The sequence below is a fragment of the Xenopus laevis genome, chromosome 9_10L, assembly GCF_017654675.1.
Source record: "Xenopus laevis strain J_2021 chromosome 9_10L, Xenopus_laevis_v10.1, whole genome shotgun sequence".
Taxonomy (NCBI): Eukaryota; Metazoa; Chordata; class Amphibia; order Anura; family Pipidae; genus Xenopus; species Xenopus laevis.
This window is the reverse complement of record NC_054387.1, coordinates 76,897,475-76,916,900: the sequence shown is the minus strand read 5'-3', so window position 1 is coordinate 76,916,900 and position 19,426 is coordinate 76,897,475. Positions and strand designations below refer to the sequence as shown.

Sequence of the window (19,426 nt, the reverse complement as noted above, 5' to 3'; positions counted from 1 at the left end):
GATTCGAAGTAAAAATTGTTCATCATTTCGATAATCAAAGTACTGTCTCTTTAAAAAAAACTTCGACTTCATACTTCGCCAAATTAAAGCTACCGAAGTCCAATGTTAGCCTATGGGGACCTTCCCCATAGCAACATAGCAAAATCGTTCGAATCAAACTATTTTTATTCGATCGTTCCATCTAAGCTTTTGCGCTAAAATCCTTCGAATTCGATATTCGAAGTATTTTACTTCGAGGGTCGAATTAGAGGGTTTTTAACCCTCGAAATTCGACCCTTGATAAATCTGCCCCCCATTGTATTTATAGTGTGTTATCAAGGATAGGAAAATTAAGCCTGCAGTTTGCCAAATGTTAAACTTCAACATTTATAAACCTGAAAGATGAATTCTGGGAGTTGTAGTCAGATAATGGAAGGCAGGTAGAACAAGATAATTTTAAAAAATATATCGTCCAATATACAGGATGACATATTAGTAATAATGCCTTCCAAATATTTTGTAGCCTCAAGGCAGTCTTCGGAGAGGTAAATGGGTGAACTACAGTGGCACTCATAGGTCCTTGACAACCAATATTTAGTATGGGATGCCCTTCGTGACACTGACTATGCTCATTTAGGTAAAATTGCAAATAGTATTCACAGTTTCATATCAACGTCTGTCAAAAATGATGGGATATTATCAGAAAAATGTGTTTTGTAAGTCAAGGAAACTCAGTATAAGATGGTTGTGTGTTGGTACTGGAACTTACTAATAGATCTATCATTGCTGGAGGGGATGTGAAATATCGGCAGGTAGCAGTATAATTACTAAGAATGTTTCTAGTATGGTGAATCTCCTCTGGATCTCTGCCACAAGCTCCAACTATGCACTTACTGCCATTAGGTAGTGGAGATCTTACACCACCTTTAGATAAGATCCAAGCGATCCACTTGATGAGCAAAGGGAATGATACACTTTCCTGCATAAATAATGTGTCCCTGTTGTGGACAGTTATCGACTGTGTGTTATCATATCCTATTCGGAACTATGTAAAAGATCATCATGACTTGCACTCTGCCTTCAATGTTACAAATGAGCCATTATGCCTTTTAATCCCCTGTTTGAGGGAAATTCTCCTTTAGCTTATTGCCCCAAAAGGAAACCTTGACAACCATGTTTTCTCCTTTAGACAGATATAAGCTGCTAAAGCTTGTGAAGGGCACCATGGAGAAGGGAGTGATGCTTTGCTAAGATAAAACAAAAGGCACCAAGTGTGCACATGGTGCACTTGGAAAGGGGGTATTGAGCATATTGGCCCTTTCTGCAGGATGAACCCAAACAATTGATATATAAGCAGATCTTCAGAACAGCCAGTTCTGTTTGTAGACATCACACATGTATAAAAAGGTCATCCCTTAAGCTCATAGAGGCACCTCCCCAATTACACCTATATGGACACTGAACTGCTTTGGTCTCTTCTCATATCCTTATATTTTACAGCAGGAGGTGCATTATGCTTATTTATTACACATATATTTATCTGTGTTTGGCATTATTAAATAAATAGCTCAAACTTTTTGTTTGTTAAAAATGCCTAAAAAATGAGCTTTTGTTTGTAAGTTTGAAAGAAAAGATATATAACAATTACTGTTTATGAACACAATGATTAGGTTTTTAGCATACTGTGTTTATGGTTCCTGAGAATGTAATAAATGTAACATTCACTTTCATCTATTAATGTTCAAAGTGGAAAAAATCTTGCTACTAAACCCAATGTATTCTGTTGTGTCAAAATTCAAAAGCTGTGTTTCTCCTAAACATAATGGCACAGAAAATGAGAAAGTTTAGAAGGGGCAGTATACCCCCCCCCCCCCGGTTCAATATGAGTTCCGTCAATAGGACTTAGGCTGAACATAATTAAAAGGAAAAGTAGGGTTTTGTTATTTCCTGAGCTACACAATGTTGACTGAGAAACTGAACTACAGTCACTGTACATATTTCCAACTCAATAAAACAAAAACTGTGGTACCGTGCTAGCCAGTATATATATATATATATATATATATATATATATATATATATATATATATATATATATATATATATATATACGAACAAATACAAAAAGTATTGTAGAAGTGATACCTATATTGGCTAACAATAAAAAAACATTGCAAGCTTTCGGAGCACCAAGGCCCATTCGTCAGGCAAAATACAAATGAAAGCTGGAAAGGCACAGCAAATATACTGTTATATCAGTGAAAGGTATTCATGGGAAATAAATTAGGAAGTTACAGATAGATAGAGATCAAATGTAGAGATAATGCAATGAATTAGGGTGGGTCGTAAATAGTCCAAGGGGCAAATTCACTAACAATCGTAGTTTCACCAGGCGCAACTTCGCCGCACTTCGCCAGGCGTAGTTTCGCCAGCGCTTCGCAAATTCACTAAAATCCGAAGTTGCGCACAGGGGTAGCGTAAGGTTGCGAAGTTGCGCTAGAGTTGATTCGCTAAGTGAAGCGAAGTTACGCTAGCGAAGGCTAATTTGCATAGGGCGCCAAATTCAAATTTCAATGGAGGAATACGTATCAGCACTACAAATGCCTAGAAAACCTTCAATTCATCAAATAAAAATTTTATTTTGCCCTACACATGTGCCCACTGTCTAGGTAAGTTGCCATGAGTCAGGAAATGTAGGGGGGAAGGAGGGGAGCCCCAAAAAAAATTTCGATCTTTTTCAGCCTATCACCCATGATGTAGAAAACATGCCAGCGTTTTTTGGGACTTAGAAAAAATTTTGACTTTTTTTTTTAACAATCCCTATTTACTCTATTGCGCTTTGCCAGGTCTGAGGTGACGAAGGAAGTCTAGCGTAAAAGGTAGCGTTCAGTACACTGCGCGCGTTAGTGAATTTGCGTAGTTACGTTGCTAGTGAAAATTCGCCAGGCGTAAGGGTGCGAAGTAACACTAGCGAAACTACGCCAGCGTTCGTTAGTGAATTTGCGCAGTAACGAAAATGCCAAATGCTAGCGAATTAACGTTCGGCTCTTCGGCGCTTAGTGAATTTGCCCCCAAGAGTCTGGATTCAGTCAGGTCACATAGTGTGGCATGAAACCTGACCCTAAATTAAGGCTCTGTCTTAATATGTTAAATAACTCCATACATTTGAATTCATAAATCTTCTTTTCTCATTCAGTTTTAAAGTTCACTTTTAGAATTAAGACTCAATAAGGAAATCATCAGTACATAATCCATAATGAATTTTCCTAGCACTCATTGCTTTCAAAACTGCAATATGATCGCTTTACTTATGCTTGGAGATTACTATATTGGAATTTCAGATATTGGTAGCTTTGTTGGTTATTTTCTTGGCAGTCAGAAAATGTGAGATGGGCTCAGTCTGTGGCTATTTACCACGAACAAGAGCATACCCTGTGCGGGGATGTCCTACTTACCGCATCCTTCATTTCATATGCTGGCTCCTTCTCCAAAAAGTATCGGTATGAACTGGTTGAACATTTGTGGATGCCATTTCTGAGATGTCAAAAGGTATGTGTCCTTTTGGATATTCATTCAGTTGCCTTTTAAATTCTGGATGCTACACTATCAAACTAAACAAGAACAAACACCGCTCAACTGCCAAATTGATGCTTTTGTCTTCATACAATCAGCATAAGCTTTAAACTTGTAGCATTAGTAGGGATCATTCGCAGAGGTTTTTTTTGGCCTTTTTGGCTCAAGCCCTCTTTGGAATTCATCATATGTTCAAGGCCGCCCTTAACACACAACATCACAATGTTAGAGACATCTCTGTTTGGGATGTCTATTTAGGAGAGCTAGGGGCACAAAAAAGTCATTTTGAGAGAAGGTTCACATTGATAGTATTCCTGCAATTCTCAGGCCCTCTGTTGTTTAACTCCTGCCATTTTAATTGGGTATAAAGATGCAGGTTAACAGGGGCATTCATAAGCAGCAATTTGTAATTAGTAGCCATTATATTTAATAGTGTAGATGCACATTAGTTGTGGGTCTCTAAAGTAAATAAGCTATGTTTTTTGCAGAGGTTCTTAAATACTAAACTTTTCTTGTACTCTATACAGTAACATCAGCCTAACCCTTTTTGGTTATTGGTCAAATAAGGATCACCGTATAAAAATGCTCACCTAAAGTATATACATACTTCAATTATGATAACATTATTTTCTTTTGCAGTATCCAATCCCAATGACAGAAGGGCTTGATCCTATATCCATGTTAACTGATGACGCAACTATTGCAAAATGGAATAACGAGGGATTGCCTAGTGATTCAATGTCCATACAAAATGGCACAATACTTACAAACTGTGAGCGATGGCCTTTGATGATTGACCCTCAACTTCAAGGAATCAAGTGGCTTAAAAGTAGATATGGTTCCAGATTAAAGGTCATTCATTTGAGCCAAAAAGGGTAAGATAATTAAGAAAATTTATGAATTTTCTCCAAACAAAATACGAGTTGATAACGTTTTTGATTTTTACCATGTGTTAGAGTAAAGCAACTAATGTTAAGACTTTGCAGATGAAAATGTTTCCAATTTCAATAAAGGTTGCTTCTTGCATCAAACAATTGACATATTTCATATGTATTTCCTGTGAAGGTACGTTGATGAAATAGAGCAGGCAGTTGTTGCTGGAGACCCAGTTTTGATTGAAAATTTAGAAGAAACCATTGATCCAGTTCTTGATGCTTTGCTTGGGAGGCACACACTTAAGAAGGGAAGGTAAGTGACTAGTAGCAACTTCACTTTTTTACTGTTTGGTTTGGTGCTGCTTTGGCCATGAAAAATTAAGTAAAACATTCAAGTGTGTTTCCTTTAATGGTTAACTGAATAAGTCATGGATGTTCAAGATACCTTTCTACAATCCTTGCTGAATTACAGTTTCCAGTCTAGATGCTGAATTTCATCAGTCTTTAAAGATGTAAATACTCTGCAAAACTGCCCTATCACACACTCAAAACCAGGTGACCCAATGTATATTACAGAGGCAAGAGGGTTCTCTAATTGGGAAGCTTGCAGTATGTAAGATGTCTTATTGATATCCCACTGTAATCAAACATGGCAAGGGTGGACATGGTGCTGCTTAGATGTTTGATGATTCCAACTCTGACCAAGAACAAGGTTGTTCAGTGTGTATAAAGCTTGCAATATTCTTGCTGGATGATTCTCTTAATTGGGCTACAGTCCTTGTATAATTGGTGGAAAGTATTTTTAGACAATATTGCTTTAGTTGTGCTGCATAGAGAGGTGTTTTTGGCCCACAAAGTTAAACATTAGGGGGAGGAGGGGTGTTAGTTTAGTACGTTAGATGATAAAAAGCTTTTTAAAGTCATACTGACAAAATCTGTGATGTGTCGCTGTCATCATTATAAAACACAGAGAAAGAGAAAGTCATCTTCACAGTTGGTGCCAATTTGCTAGGCACCCCTAATGAATATAATTGATATCTTTGAACCCAAGGCTGCATATCCTCTTCACTGATAAATACAAAAAGATGGGGTGCATTCTATGTGAGTACTACTCCACCATCAAACATAAATATTCCATGGGTTCTCAACAGAATATATCCTGGGTCAGTGAATTTTTTTAGCTAAGAGGAGCACTTTCAACTAAGGTTAGCAATTATATTCAATGTGACATGCCTGATAAATTGTCACACCCACTAAATCTGACTTTCTTAATCCTTAAAGCAACTGTATTTACATATCCTTTTATAATCAGAGTCCCCAGCATCCTCCTAGACCAGTGATCCCCAACCAGTAGTTCGCGAGCAAAATGTTGCTCCCAGTGGCCTCAAAGCAGGTACTTATTTTTGAATTCGAGGCTTGGAGGCAAGTTTTGGCTGAATAAAAACAGGTGAGCTGCTATATAGAGCCTCCTGTTAATCTGCCAGTCTACATAGGGGTCACCAAATAGCCAACCACAGCCCTTATTTGGCACCCCAGGAACTTTTTGCATGCCTGTGTTTCTCCCAAACTCTTTTTATTTTTGAATGTGGCTCACCGGTAAAAAAAGGTTGGGGACCCCTGTCCTAGACACTGCTGGCTTTCAGGAGGATGCTTGGTGCTGATTTTAGCAATAGACCAAAAATGCATGTCTAAACTAAACCTAATTAACATGTTTTCATTAACACTAAATCCCTTCTGCCATGATTTAATAAGAATTTGTTATTCTTACAGCACTAAAATCTTGATTTGAACATAAATATTTTATCATTTAGTGCCCTGTGTATCTAGTTTAAAAGTTTATCCTAATATAGGTTGGTTGATAAATCTGTGACAAATAAGCAACATTCCTTTATTTAATCACAGAGACATTTCCAGTTGAGCCAACAGATAGTAGCTAAAAAATGAACTATTAACTTTGTTTTATTTCAATGCATTTTCTTGAAATCTATTAATATTAGCAACAATGTTAATTAAACCCATGTGTCTCTAATTGCAGTGTCCTCTTTATCTTTTACAAGACACAGAATGACTATTTTTTAACAAATATTCTGTAATTCATCAGTGATTAGGGTCAGTTTAATATCCCTTATGTTGAGGGATATTGAGCTTATCAATTACAGTAATTTATTTCAAGCTCTGCCGACAACTAGTCCAGACAGTTATTATTTCAATTACTTTCTAATATATCATTGCCAGTAGTGTTTTCCGCATTTTAGTTTTCAGCTGAGGCTTCCGAAATGTTTGGCATCCTTGAACAAATGCCCTACGAGACACCCCTAGTTTATAGTTGTAGATAAGGCCTTTCCCATGCTGAGTATTGATCAGTTTGCCTACAAATAGCACAGCTCAACACAGCACTGAAAGGTATCTTTAATTTCTCACTCCCTTGGAGGTATTTGATACAAGGAGTGATTTCATGGGGAGCTGAGACTCAGAAAATGACTACTGCTTATTGCACTTGGTGGTGATTCTGAATTTCAATGACTGATGACTTCAAAACAATATTTCAACAGCTAGAGGTGACAGAAAAAATGTGAATGTTTACAGGGTAAAGAAAGATTGTAACCACAATGCTTTTAGCTTTTTTTCCCAGATGACTGTTGTTGTTCTAGTTAAAGGAATAATTAAAGGGATACTGACATTGTTTTCAAAAATGTCATGCCCAAGCCCTTCCCTTCAAAACATTATATTTTGGTGGTAGAGATACCTAAACTTCCTATAAATGTATAAAAAGAAAGTTGATTGTTGCCTGCATTGCCTCATAAATGTGACCAGCAATCTAATTTCCTAAGCATAAAGTGAGTTGAGCCTTTAACAATGGAAAAATATGATTTTCCCCAAGGATATCAGGCTCTGGGCATGACATGGGATGGATTCTTGATATAGTGTTAGTATCTCTAGTGCTTATAAGAGGAAACCTACAAATTAAGATTGATAGAATACAGATCAGAAGGGAAACAATGTGATAACTATGTGTAGGCAGGCAAGGTACTTGTTTAGAGCACAGCTGGTGGTGGTGGATGGGCACATTTTAAAAGGTAGCAAGCCAACAAGAGAAATGGGAGTAAGTGTTGATCTGCAGAAGAGCATTGCTGGCTGAGTGGTGCCAGTACAATGTAATTCTCCTACCGCACACCTGTAGTTCACCAATCCTGCAAGCTGGTGGTGCGTTCCTTCCGTTGACCCGGCTGGGTCCCTTAGCAACCAATGTGTAAAAGAAACCGATCCGCACACACACCGATTAGTGCAGTCGGGGATTATCCCCTTTTATTCAGCCACCAAACTGGAGTGGTGCCAGTGGCAGCAGGTTTGTTGTGTGGACCGATGGGGAAGGTGGTGGATCGTGAATGAGGGGCAGGAAGGGCACTGGACCAAGTAGTATTTGCCTTGGTTGCATTTGGCATTAACAAATACACAGTTTGTGTCACTTGGTGGTTGTAGCAATCACAAATCTCATCTGACACTAATTCCTTTAACTGCAACCAGTGAGGAATTCAGCAGCCATTCTTGTGAATAATTATTGTGTTTAAAGTCTAGAGAACTATTGTGCCCTCAGAATTGTAAGAAGTAACAGGCAATACCCATGCTGGCATATATGTATAGTATCCTGCAATACATTTTGTGAAGAAGCCTCATGTCTTGTACCTTCTATAGAAAGTGCTGTTTATGTTTATTTGACCAAACACATGGTAATTTGTTATTCCATGTAAAATTTCCTGACAAGCACTAGCACCAGTGATTGTAGGTAATCACCATAGCTTCCAATGGGGGGCAACTCTTGAACTGCTAAGAAAAAACATGGGTACCAAAGACCACAAAAGCAATAAAACTGGATGATGAGCCATTAATACTTTCTCAGAAGTTTGGAGAAATAAAGCAAATGGAAATATTATATATAAACAGGACAACGTATACCACTATTAAACGTGAATTCTTCAAACCTTGAATTTAACACCTTCTCAACCAAAAAATTGTAGATTAGACTGAATATGCCTTAATCTATGACAGTACCTGCCTTTAACATATTTTGAAAACTCATGTATTTTCAAACCAAAAAACATTTAAAACATTTCCTTTAGGTAAACCAGAGGCATTCGTAAAAAAAAAATTTGTATCCCTTTGCAGATTTATCAGAATTGGGGATAAGGAGTGTAAATTTCATCCTAAATTCAGACTTATACTTCATACAAAGCTTGCAAATCCACATTACAAACCTGAAATACAAGCACAAACAACTTTAATCAATTTTACTGTAACACGGGATGGTTTAGAGGATCAACTTCTAGCTGACGTTGTCAACCTAGAAAGGCCAGATTTGGAACAGTTCAAGGTAAAATCTATTTTTATACCATTAACTTGATGAGTGTATGGTTGTACATTTGTATATGTAATGAAGATGAGTCACTCTAAACTGTAGCACCCTCTGGGCAGTGTTTTGTTCTTCTGTCTAAGTTCTTGGTTAGTTTGACAAATATAAATTCAGATAATTCTCATGCTTTTTTAAATACCAATAGTGTTTCAAGCAAGTAGAATACAAAGGGAACACTGCACATAGAATATTGATTCTATGAGCAGTAAATACTTGTGCCCCTGAAGATGATCCAGTATCTCCCTAGAACAGCACATGCTCTGGGCTACTGTCAGTTACCTGAGCTCAGGGACTACCTTACAATATACTGTATACAAACAATGTATAATTAACAATGCAAGGCTGAGTATTAATTAATTCATATTTGCATTACATGGCAGCATACATGAATCACAATTAATGAATAATTAGTCCTGTAGCATCAGCTTCTATCACTGATGTCTCCTAATATTTTATTAACCCATAAGCTTAACTTCTCATGAACATGCTCAGCACACGGGCATGTCCACTGTCACTGACATTCAAAAGATGCTAACAAGATCCAAAATGGGGAGCTCCCCACAATTTTGATGGCCTGTATCCTTACTGTTACAGAAATGTTGGACCTCTAAACAGGATCAGTAAGTTATCTGATGTATGTAGTCAACTGAAAGCAATGTTTTGCACATAACATTTTGTAATGAAAAGGCAATTCAAACTTCCAATGCAAATCTGAAACAGTGAATGAACAGGTTCACTTTAAAAAACAACAAACCTGATTTTTGCCTTGAATTCAAACTGTAGGGCTTCTTTTTTTTTTTACTAATGAGTTATAATGTGCAAAATGCAACCACAGACAGCTGCTTATTTCCCCAAATATAGCAACTTGAACCTGAATTACAGCATAATAAAGTCCACCCTAATTTGGGTGCAAAGTTGCATTTAGCTAGTAGGCAGCAGACTTTGGAGTAACTCGATTTGGACTAGTAAAGTGAGTCAGAGAGCTGCAGGCTGGACAGATTTACAGCCTGGAACTATGAGGTGCAGATAAAAACTATACACAAACACTATACATAACTGTGCTCCAATTTTTATGAAATAGTAAGGTGTCTCTTCTGGCAGAAGTGAAGCCCTTTTGGCTCTCGGTGTTAAAGGTTTAGGAAGTGCTAAGCATAGAAAGCAGTCAGTTTAATATAAAGTATGAATAAATCAAAAATGTTTGCTCCTTTGTCTTCACTAGCTTTGTTACCATAACTTCAAAACTATAGTGAACTGTTTTATAATAAGAAAGATTAAGAGGTAAGAAAGTGTATTCTCTATGTTAAAGCTGTTACAATTATGGCTCTAAAACTTGCCATTTTCTCTTCAGTCTGAGCTCACAAAGCAGCAGAACTATTTTAAAATTGAATTGAAAATGCTGGAGGATGAATTACTGACACGCCTATCAGCTGCGGAAAGCAATTTCCTGGGGGACACGTTGCTAGTCGAGAAACTGGAAACCACCAAACACACTGCGGCAGAAATAGAAATGAAGGTAAATATTTTGTCTTCCCAAAAACACTGCCATGAGTCTAAAGGTGGGCATTCACGTAGAGATCCGCTAGTTTTAACCCTGCCCGATCGACATCTGGCCGACTTTTCTCCAGATATAGATTGGGGAAGCCCGTCGGAGGGCCACACACACAGGCCAATAAGCTGCCAACTCGGTCTGTCGGCAGCTTTTATCGGCTCATGTATGGCCAGCTTTAGAATATCTCACCTCATGTGGCTACAAAAAAAGCTAAACTAGCCTCTGAATATCCATCTTGTTTTTTATTAACATTTAAGTTTTTATCTTACTTATTGTGATGAGTATTTGTACTTTTAAATGACTGATTTAAGAGGGATTTCATGATCCTAAAATGTGCCAAACCATGGACAACTCAAAAGTTGTCAAAATAGCAAAAGCGTATATCTGCAGTAACTTCATCCACGGGATGATGCTATAGAGCCAGTCATTGTGCATAGCAGAAAGCTATCAACAGTTAGGTGTTTTAGACAGGTTGTTCACCTTTAAATTAAATTTTAGTATGATGAAGAGAGCTCCCCTATTTCCAATTTCAGCAATCTGGTTGCTAGGGTCCAAATTACCATAGAAACCATGCTATTTAAATAAGAGACTGAATTATGAACAGGAGAGGACCTGAATAGAGGAATAAAAAGTAGCACTAACAATAAATTTGCAGTCTTACAGAGCATTTGTTTTTATATAGGGTCAGTGACCCCCATTTGAAAGCTGGAAAATAATTCAAAAACTACTTTTTGAATTGAAAAGTTGCTTAAAAGTAGCCATTTTACAAAATAGTAAAAGTTAACTGAACCGTGAATCACTCCTTTAAACTTTGTTTAGGGTTTACCCCTAATCCTAATTAAAACTATATAATACAAAAGAACCATGAATAATATTTACAATATATCCTTTATAAGTTCTACAGTATGAGGGAGCAGGGTTTCATTATTCCTTATATTTAAAGCAAAACTCCTACGCTGAGTAAAAAAGATCTATTCTTGCACGAGTTAGTAGCATTTGCCTAGGCAGTAACCAGGCTATCTGTGAACATAGAATGGCCACGTTGAGTCTCTTTATATTAGAAAAGCTTTGCCTAAGAGGGCATCTCAGCCTGTCAAATATGGCAGCCCCATCCTACAGGAACATGGGACACCAGACAGGTAAGTTTAAAGCATTGTGTAAATACTTTATGGCAAAATTCTAAATTGCTTTCAAAGGCAATATTATGATAGATGTAAAAAAAAGAGTTTGATTTCTGTTGTCAGTATCTCTTTAATAGCACAGATACAGCCTAATAGCTCAGAACCATATATCCAAACTTGTAGACAGCCTATTTCAATAGTTGGCCAAAGGGACATAAAGGAGAAATTTTCATGCCTTAAGTAAGAGTTAAACTTTTATTTTTGGTATTAAGGCAGTGCAATGTATATGGCACAAGACAAGTAAATACCTTCTGTTTTCAGAAGGCTTTATGCTGCGTGTTTTGCACGTGAAGGGCTTTTTGGCTCCTTTTAGCCCGTCTACAAATTTATGAACATTCTGGAAAATCATCTCAAAACTTTCATTTTGCAAGTTTGTTTCTCCCACAAAGCATAAGGTTCTGTAACCCCTCATTGGCTGTAATACCACTTGTTTAGCTAGAAAGGTTCAGAGCATGGGGTACATTGGACTCTAACACACAGGATGGGCCTTCGCTATATGGAAGTAAATTGAAGCGATGTAGTAAAACTACAACATCCCACCTCCACTGTTAGTTGAAGTCTCTAAACCTGACTGTTTTGCAAACCTTATGTACAACTTAATTAACCTAAATAATTTTTATGGTCAGAAACACGTGAACAACACCTATTCAAAGCTGAAAATGCAATAAAATGTCTAAAAATACACCAAAATCGTAATAAATTAACAAAAATAACATACAAAAGGTATTGCACAGTGCGGTTAGTAATTATGCTATTCACAGTGGCAATAAAACATTTTTTAAGGCAAAAAAACCCACATGATGAAGTAAAAAAAAGACAGAAAATTGTGAAAGTGCGCGTGTAAATGAAAGTGTGTATTAGTGTGATTGTGTGCTTGTGTGTGTGACACTCACCTGGGGTGTGAGGCCTGTTAATCCAGCTGGAGAACAAGCAGACATCAATGTGGAAGAAGAGGGTGAGATTAGGCAGGATCCGAGTCAAGGGGAGGCACAGGGGAAATCCAGGAAGAAGAGGCCGCAGCAGACACACAGATTTCAAATATGGCCATTCATAATTCAGAGCTTTCTGGGGAATGGCTTCCAGATAAGCGACCCCATACCCGTCCGTCCATACCTGCTGTATATGACAAATATATTTTAGAATTAGAATATAATTGGGTAAACTGATAAACAAGGATCAATGCCATTTGTTTCTCTCTCTGGATGCAAAAACCCTTTAATAGGGCAGTGGTACACTGGGATATTGTGAGTGTTTTAGAGCAACACACAGGACTGTTTCGAGTACCATTTTTTTTTAAAACAACACTGCCCAAAAGCACAGTGTTGAGTTGGTAGAAACAGCCCCTATATATACTTTCACTGAAATCACCTAAAAAAACATAGAGAAGCTCATTTCAGGCAATTATAACCAGATTAGAGCTGACATGAGTGCTTGTTGGGCAGTTTTTAGTTTTAGGTTATAGGTGGGGGCTAATTTATAACCATATATAAATTTCCAGATCAACTATGTGTGATGTTACTCCCTAAAAGTAATTTGAACAAGACTGTCCCTGCCTTGATGTATCTTATATACAGCTACTGGACAGATAGATTAAACTATAAATTTATATGAAGTTATTTCATATTCATTATTTTGCATAATGAGACCATATTATTAGTCATGTATTACCCTGTGACCTTTCCCATATTTTAGATATACAACTTAATTAATCTAAGAACCTTGCTTATCGCAGTGAGCTTTAGACTTGGTGTTGCTGTGCCTGCAAACCCATATTGTTTAAGTCACGTATGGGATAAATGAAATTCACCTGAACTGCTGAACAGTATCATTTTGGGAGTCACTTATGCACATTTCTCTGTGAGCATGAAATAAGATTTATAATATTCATGACATTGCAATGAATATTTTTATTTTGCTTTATGTACACTTGTCAGTTCTCAGTACAATATGTCAATGAATTTGAACATTTTTAATTGCTTGGTGTAGTTATACACTTCAGTGAGCTGGGGCATGGGGGTCTGAAAAGTTCTGAATCTGCTTCTGTAGTGTTGGATATGATCTTGCACTGTTATAAGTAGTGACATGTACATTCTATTAGTAAAAACATTTCATATAGATAAATCTGGATATGCCACCCAGTGGCATAATAATCATTATTGGGCTCAGTTACCAGTTCTTGGTAAATTTGCACCTGGACAGTAGCCCATAGCAGGAAAGGTTAAAACGAAGTAAGATTTATCAGAAAGGTCTATATGAATAAACCAGTAAACCCTCAAAGTAATGCTGCTCAGAGTCATCTGTCAAAAGAAACATTTCTTTCCTTCTGTTGTGTACACATAGGCTTCTGTATCAGACTTCTTGTTTTCAGCTTAAACCCCCAGGGCTTGAGCATGCTCAGTTTGCTCCTTTCCCCCTCCCTCCCGCCCCTCCCTGCTGTAAACTGAGCCCAGAGCTATGAGCCAGCAGGGAGAGACTCAGACAGGAAGTGCTGTCACAGCAAGCTAATATGGCAGCTGTCATCATAAAAACAGAGACAGGGTCTAGAGCTGTTTACTCTGGTATGGCAAAGCATTCTAAAGAATAAAAATCGTGTTCTAGCTTGCACTGTTGTGGCTAATCTATTGGCAATAAACTGCCTTGGTAGCTTTCCATCTCCTTTAAGGAAACCTTACCCCTATCTTCAATTTCTTACGCTTTGCCCAAATATACTGCAAATCCACTACACAGTGACTGGGGCTGATGTTTCTATTATTAAGTCCCTGATTTAACCCAAAGAGATTTAGTTCAGTCACAGAAATAGGAAGATTCCTTCATGTGTCCAACCAAAGAGTTTCATTGTTGTGTTGTATTTCTTCCCATTTACAATGTTGTGCTCAAAATTCTGGATGGCAGTTGGCAGGTTGGCCAGCCATTAATGTATTAAGTACATATGATAACCACAGGAGCTCATTTTAAACCAGCTTTTGAATTTACTCACCCTGCAAGCTAATGTAGTGACCCATGACCCAAATACCATCTCATCATTGTTTTACAACATCTAAACAAGATTTTATTTTACTTAAATTGAAGGTCTGTTGTTATTATTTAAGATTACTAAGCAAATGGAGTTGCTTTAGACTTTTCAACGCTACTAACTACTAAAATATTTTCATTAAACAAAACATTTTTCAAAATAATTCAAAAAATGTAGTCGTGTAGTATGCCTAGCAAATCTAATCATTCAAATTATGGTTCTGCTACTATATCAGTCATTTTACAGTAAGGGCTGCATGCTATCTTCTCCCCACAAGTCTAGGTCTTGGTGGCATTTCCATAAATAAGGGGCAGTTAACATACAGAATAAGAAACTGTCTGGAATACTGCTAGTTATTGGGTATTATACCCCTTGTTCTTTTATTCCCAAAACAGCCATATTGCCTGCCATCTCTATAGCTATGTTGTTGCTTATTGTCTTGCTTATAGTCCATCTCAATTCATTTGTGAAAGCTGAATGAGTTTGTTTGGTTTTTCACTCTCAGGTGTTGGAAGCCAAGGTCAACGAAGTCAAGATCAATGAAGCTCGAGAGCATTATCGGCCTGTAGCCGCAAGAGCTTCCTTACTCTACTTCATCATGAATGATCTAAAAAAGATCAGCCCTATGTACCAGTTTTCACTTAAGGTCAGAACAGCATACTGGGTGTGGGTCATAACAAAATAAACAGGACATGTCTTCCTGCTGGAGCATATATTCTCTGATTAGTTGTTTTACAGGCTCGCCTACAACACTTTCTCCTGTCATTATTGTTTCTTAGCTTGTGTAGTTATATCCATAAGTAGATTGTTTTTTAACAAATACATTTTGCCATTTTTAAAAGTACATTTTTAATTGAATGTGTTGCAGCTTGAGGGGTTTCTCAGTGTCTCGGAGCGTTGGTAGTTGACTGCTTTAGTATACTCTGTTTTATAGAAGTAGAGTATTTCTGCAGTGCTTCCAAGAATCTTAAATTTTCCAAATAAATAACAATATTCCCTCACACTTCTGACTATACCAATATTTCTGTAGAGTTTTACACAAATGCATTAAAAATAGCTGAAAGGGCTACATAATGATACTTAGTCTGCTTGGTTATTCTATGACCCAGGCTAACGGCACAGAGAACCATTTCATTGTTTCAGGAAAAGCATCAAGTGCAAAACAATCCGTGTATCCCCTGTTAGACCAAACAGTTGTGTGTGCCATAGTGCTTACAGGTACAAAACAGAGGAGAGGGGTAGATCTGATACTGCAAAATGTGGCAAAGGACTACTTGAGCATCTAAAGCCATTCAGATGTAGATACCAGACTATACTGAGCGTGATTTAAAGGGATCTGAGACCTTCACCCATAAGAGGAACACTGGACATGTAGATTTTCATCAGATGGCATTTTTATCCTAACCTCCTTCTCCTTTGCAGGCCTTTAATATTGTGTTTCACAAGTCTGTGCGGCAAGCGGAGTCATCTGATGATGTCCAAACGAGAGTTAATAACCTCATTGACTGTGTGACATATTCAACTTTCATATATATCAGCAGAGGTCTGTTTGAAAGAGATAAGGTGACCTTCACATCCCAGCTAGCTTTTCAGGTACAGTACATTCCTTTTTGTAACAGCAGAGTTCCTTTTTTGAGAGCTTCTTATAGAACATAATAACATTTGGGTGATTTTTCTTAAACTACATCACCCATCAACTTGTCATGATCCTAAATAATGTCACTATAGTATGTGCCAGTCGAAGAGCACACACCCTACTAGACTTTATTGACACCCTCTTATTGCCCTCCTAAAAGGCAACTTTTGTTGTGCTTTGTCTCCAGATATAAAAGAGTTTTGCAACCTAACTAATATAACCTTTGGACTCATGTTTACTAAGAGAAGAAATTATAAGGCCAAACTTTTCATTAAAAAATGGGACTAATAAAACACTCTCTGTTGATTAATATAACAAAATTAAATTGTCTAAGAATTTCTCCAGTTTTTAAAGAAATATGGCACATCACGACCAGAGAAGCGCTAGGCCAGGACAACAGATGACTGGGACCCCTGAATGAGAGAGAGAGCTACTTAAATCAGGGATATTCAACTTGTTGCGGCCTTTCAGCTGTCAGAGAATTGTGAGAGCTAAGGGTCAGTGGTCCAGACCCCCCTGTTCCCCAGGCCATCCATGGGGTCTGCTGTATTGTAATTAAGCCATTGGCTGCATGTTTTGCTTGCAAATTTCTCATGCACAGAGCAGTTTCAAGATTATAATAGTATTCCTAGCATTCCTAACTTGACAAAATAAAAAAAGAAGGGGGAAAAAGAACTTTATCCAAGGCTACTTTAAACCCTTCTAAGGATATAATTGGGCTTATTTCAATATAGATTTATTCTATAATCTCAAAAGCCTCACTTTTCATTGACCATTTTGTTCAGTTTCCTGCACCAACTCTCTATTGTTCCGTTTGTTAAGGCTGACAGCCTGAATGTTCAGATCAGTAGACAGTGAAGAGGAGCTGGGGCTTATCTGCCAATACACTATACATTGGCAGATATGGTGCATCGACAGATTCGATTTTTAAACATGCCCAACCTACTTATATTGGTACATAGTACATGAATATTGGTTGCATTTATTGTGATATAAAATAAACACCAATAAAAATTATTGAAAAAGAAAGGAATACAACTCAATTTCCTACTATATTATCGGTATGTGTATAGCCAGTTTCAGAAAAGACTGGGCTGCAGACAAAATCAGCATCATTTGAATGAAATGACACTTGCTGACTCACTGAGGCTCACTTCATTAAACATCCAGGAAATAACAAAGTAATAAAATATGCTCTAAACGGCACTTTAAGTGCTTATTGTTTTTTCACGTGTCTAGCAAAAATAGTTGTGGGAAAGCCCAGTTTACTCAATTCAATATAATTAACATCTGTTGCTTTTTTATTAGATTATTTCTTTTTCTTTTTGTTTGGAGCCAGTGATGTCTGTGTTAGCAAAACCTTTTATATTTGTTCCTGCTTGCTGCATTCTAACAGGAGAGGAACTGACAAACATCTAATGGAATAAAAGGAAAAGGCAGACAACAAAACTACACTGGTTTTAAAAGACCTGGGGGTTCATTTACAAATAAAGTGAAATGTGCCAATTAAATTCAAATTGTTATGTATAACCTACAATGCAGCATTTTACAATTTACTGCTGGGTCTAAGCTGATGGTAAGCTCAACGGTCCCTTGCATTAATGCATGCACTTGTGCCTCATTTATCAGAGCAGGATGAAGAAGTACATTGGCAATCATCTTAAATTGCAAAGGTCCATGTATGGATGCAACAATCTTCCTGATTATTATCAATTTTACATCTACAGTATTTTAGTGTTTTGCACTAGGTGTGAGAAATAGGGCCTCTTAACTTTATATCAGAGCCAAAACCAAGGGATAGACAGCCAAGGCACCTGCCTAGGGTGCAACCACACTGGAAAATGAGGAGTAAATTCCAAAAAAATATGCTTCTAGAACGCTCTGAGCAACTCTTCATAAGAATAATAACTTCCCTGTTTCAGTGCATCTCTTTCAGATAAAGGGTTTGGTGTATATGCTCTATAAAAGGCGCATATAATATCACTTTTGTCCTGTTTTGCTTTATACATTCAAGAAGAGTTAGCAGGATAGTTACCAGTATACTAAAACTGGTTGCTAGAATCTTACTGGATAAAGATTCCATCTGGACTGCCAAATGATTTAGATTATGTTTTTCTCATATCACTTTCCCAAAGCTCATAATGTTCATCCAAAAAGCTTCCAGCAATAATACTTTGGATGTGATACTTATCCCAAGAGTCAGCTTATTTCATTTTATTAGCTAGAGATCACTACAGATAAATATCATATAACCATATATATAACCATACTTTATTAAAAAACTGTTTCTCCCAAAGATAGAGACTTCTCGTGTAGCAAGTGCACTGTGCCTGGGTGCTATCAGCATCAGAACTAGATATCCATAAAGAAGGCGAGCACTCTCAGGTCTTATGAAAAAAATAAGGTGAAAATGTATTAAAGCAAAAAGTTTGCTGACGTTTCGGCTAGCACTCTAGCCTTTCTCAAAGGGATATAGATATATATATATATATATATATATATATATATTTTTTTTTTTTTTTTTTTTTTTTAATCTCCTGACGAAGATCCCTGTGGGGGATCGAAACGTTGAGTGGAATAAATACACTACTATCCTGCATTGAAAACATCCTGTGAGTGTCGCTTCTTTCTGCAAATATATATATAAATATATATGTTTATGGAACATGAAGGCACACTCAACAAACAAAAACACAGCATGCAGGTAGAATGTGTACAAAATAACAAAAATAATGCACTCAACAGACTCGGTTAGAGTAACTGATTTGAATTGACGAGCAAAAGAAATTTTTTTTTGTTATTATATATATATCTTGTAAAACGTTGGGGGCACAGTGAATAAATTTGTGACTTTTGAAAAGTGAGTGCTGGTCCTCTTCGAATTTTACATATTACATTGACCAAGCACCCGAAAAGTGAAATCCGGTGACGGTGTGCGGGTACCATCTGGATCATTATATATATGTATATATATTTATTTTTCAATCGAAAGGAGAGGGTCTACTGACCTCAGGGAGCAAAGTAAACCCTGTACCTACCAACTAATTTATTACAGGTAGGAATTAGATACCCTTTGTATGAGTAGGGTTTTAGGCTGTGCCTGTGTCATGCTCTCAAAATTTAGCTGTACACTTGCTTTCTGCTCTGCCTCCCCTCAGTTACTGAAAAAAATCTGAGATGCAACGTTTAATAATAATTTGTAATAACCATAT

The 19,426-nt window shown here is 37.2% G+C and overlaps 1 protein-coding gene across 1 annotated transcript in view; it reads left to right on the top strand.

Moving 5' to 3' along the window:
- Nucleotides 1-19,426, top strand: part of LOC108701849 (dynein heavy chain 11, axonemal-like) — a 154,559-nt gene that overhangs the window by 100,941 nt on the left and 34,192 nt on the right. The window contains exons 47-53 of the mRNA XM_018236864.2: nt 3,355-3,528; nt 4,192-4,427; nt 4,618-4,740; nt 8,592-8,796; nt 10,184-10,348; nt 15,084-15,224; nt 16,001-16,171. Coding sequence (XP_018092353.2) covers nt 3,355-3,528; nt 4,192-4,427; nt 4,618-4,740; nt 8,592-8,796; nt 10,184-10,348; nt 15,084-15,224; nt 16,001-16,171 — 1,215 coding nt within the window. The remainder of the gene's footprint in view (nt 1-3,354; nt 3,529-4,191; nt 4,428-4,617; nt 4,741-8,591; nt 8,797-10,183; nt 10,349-15,083; nt 15,225-16,000; nt 16,172-19,426) is intronic.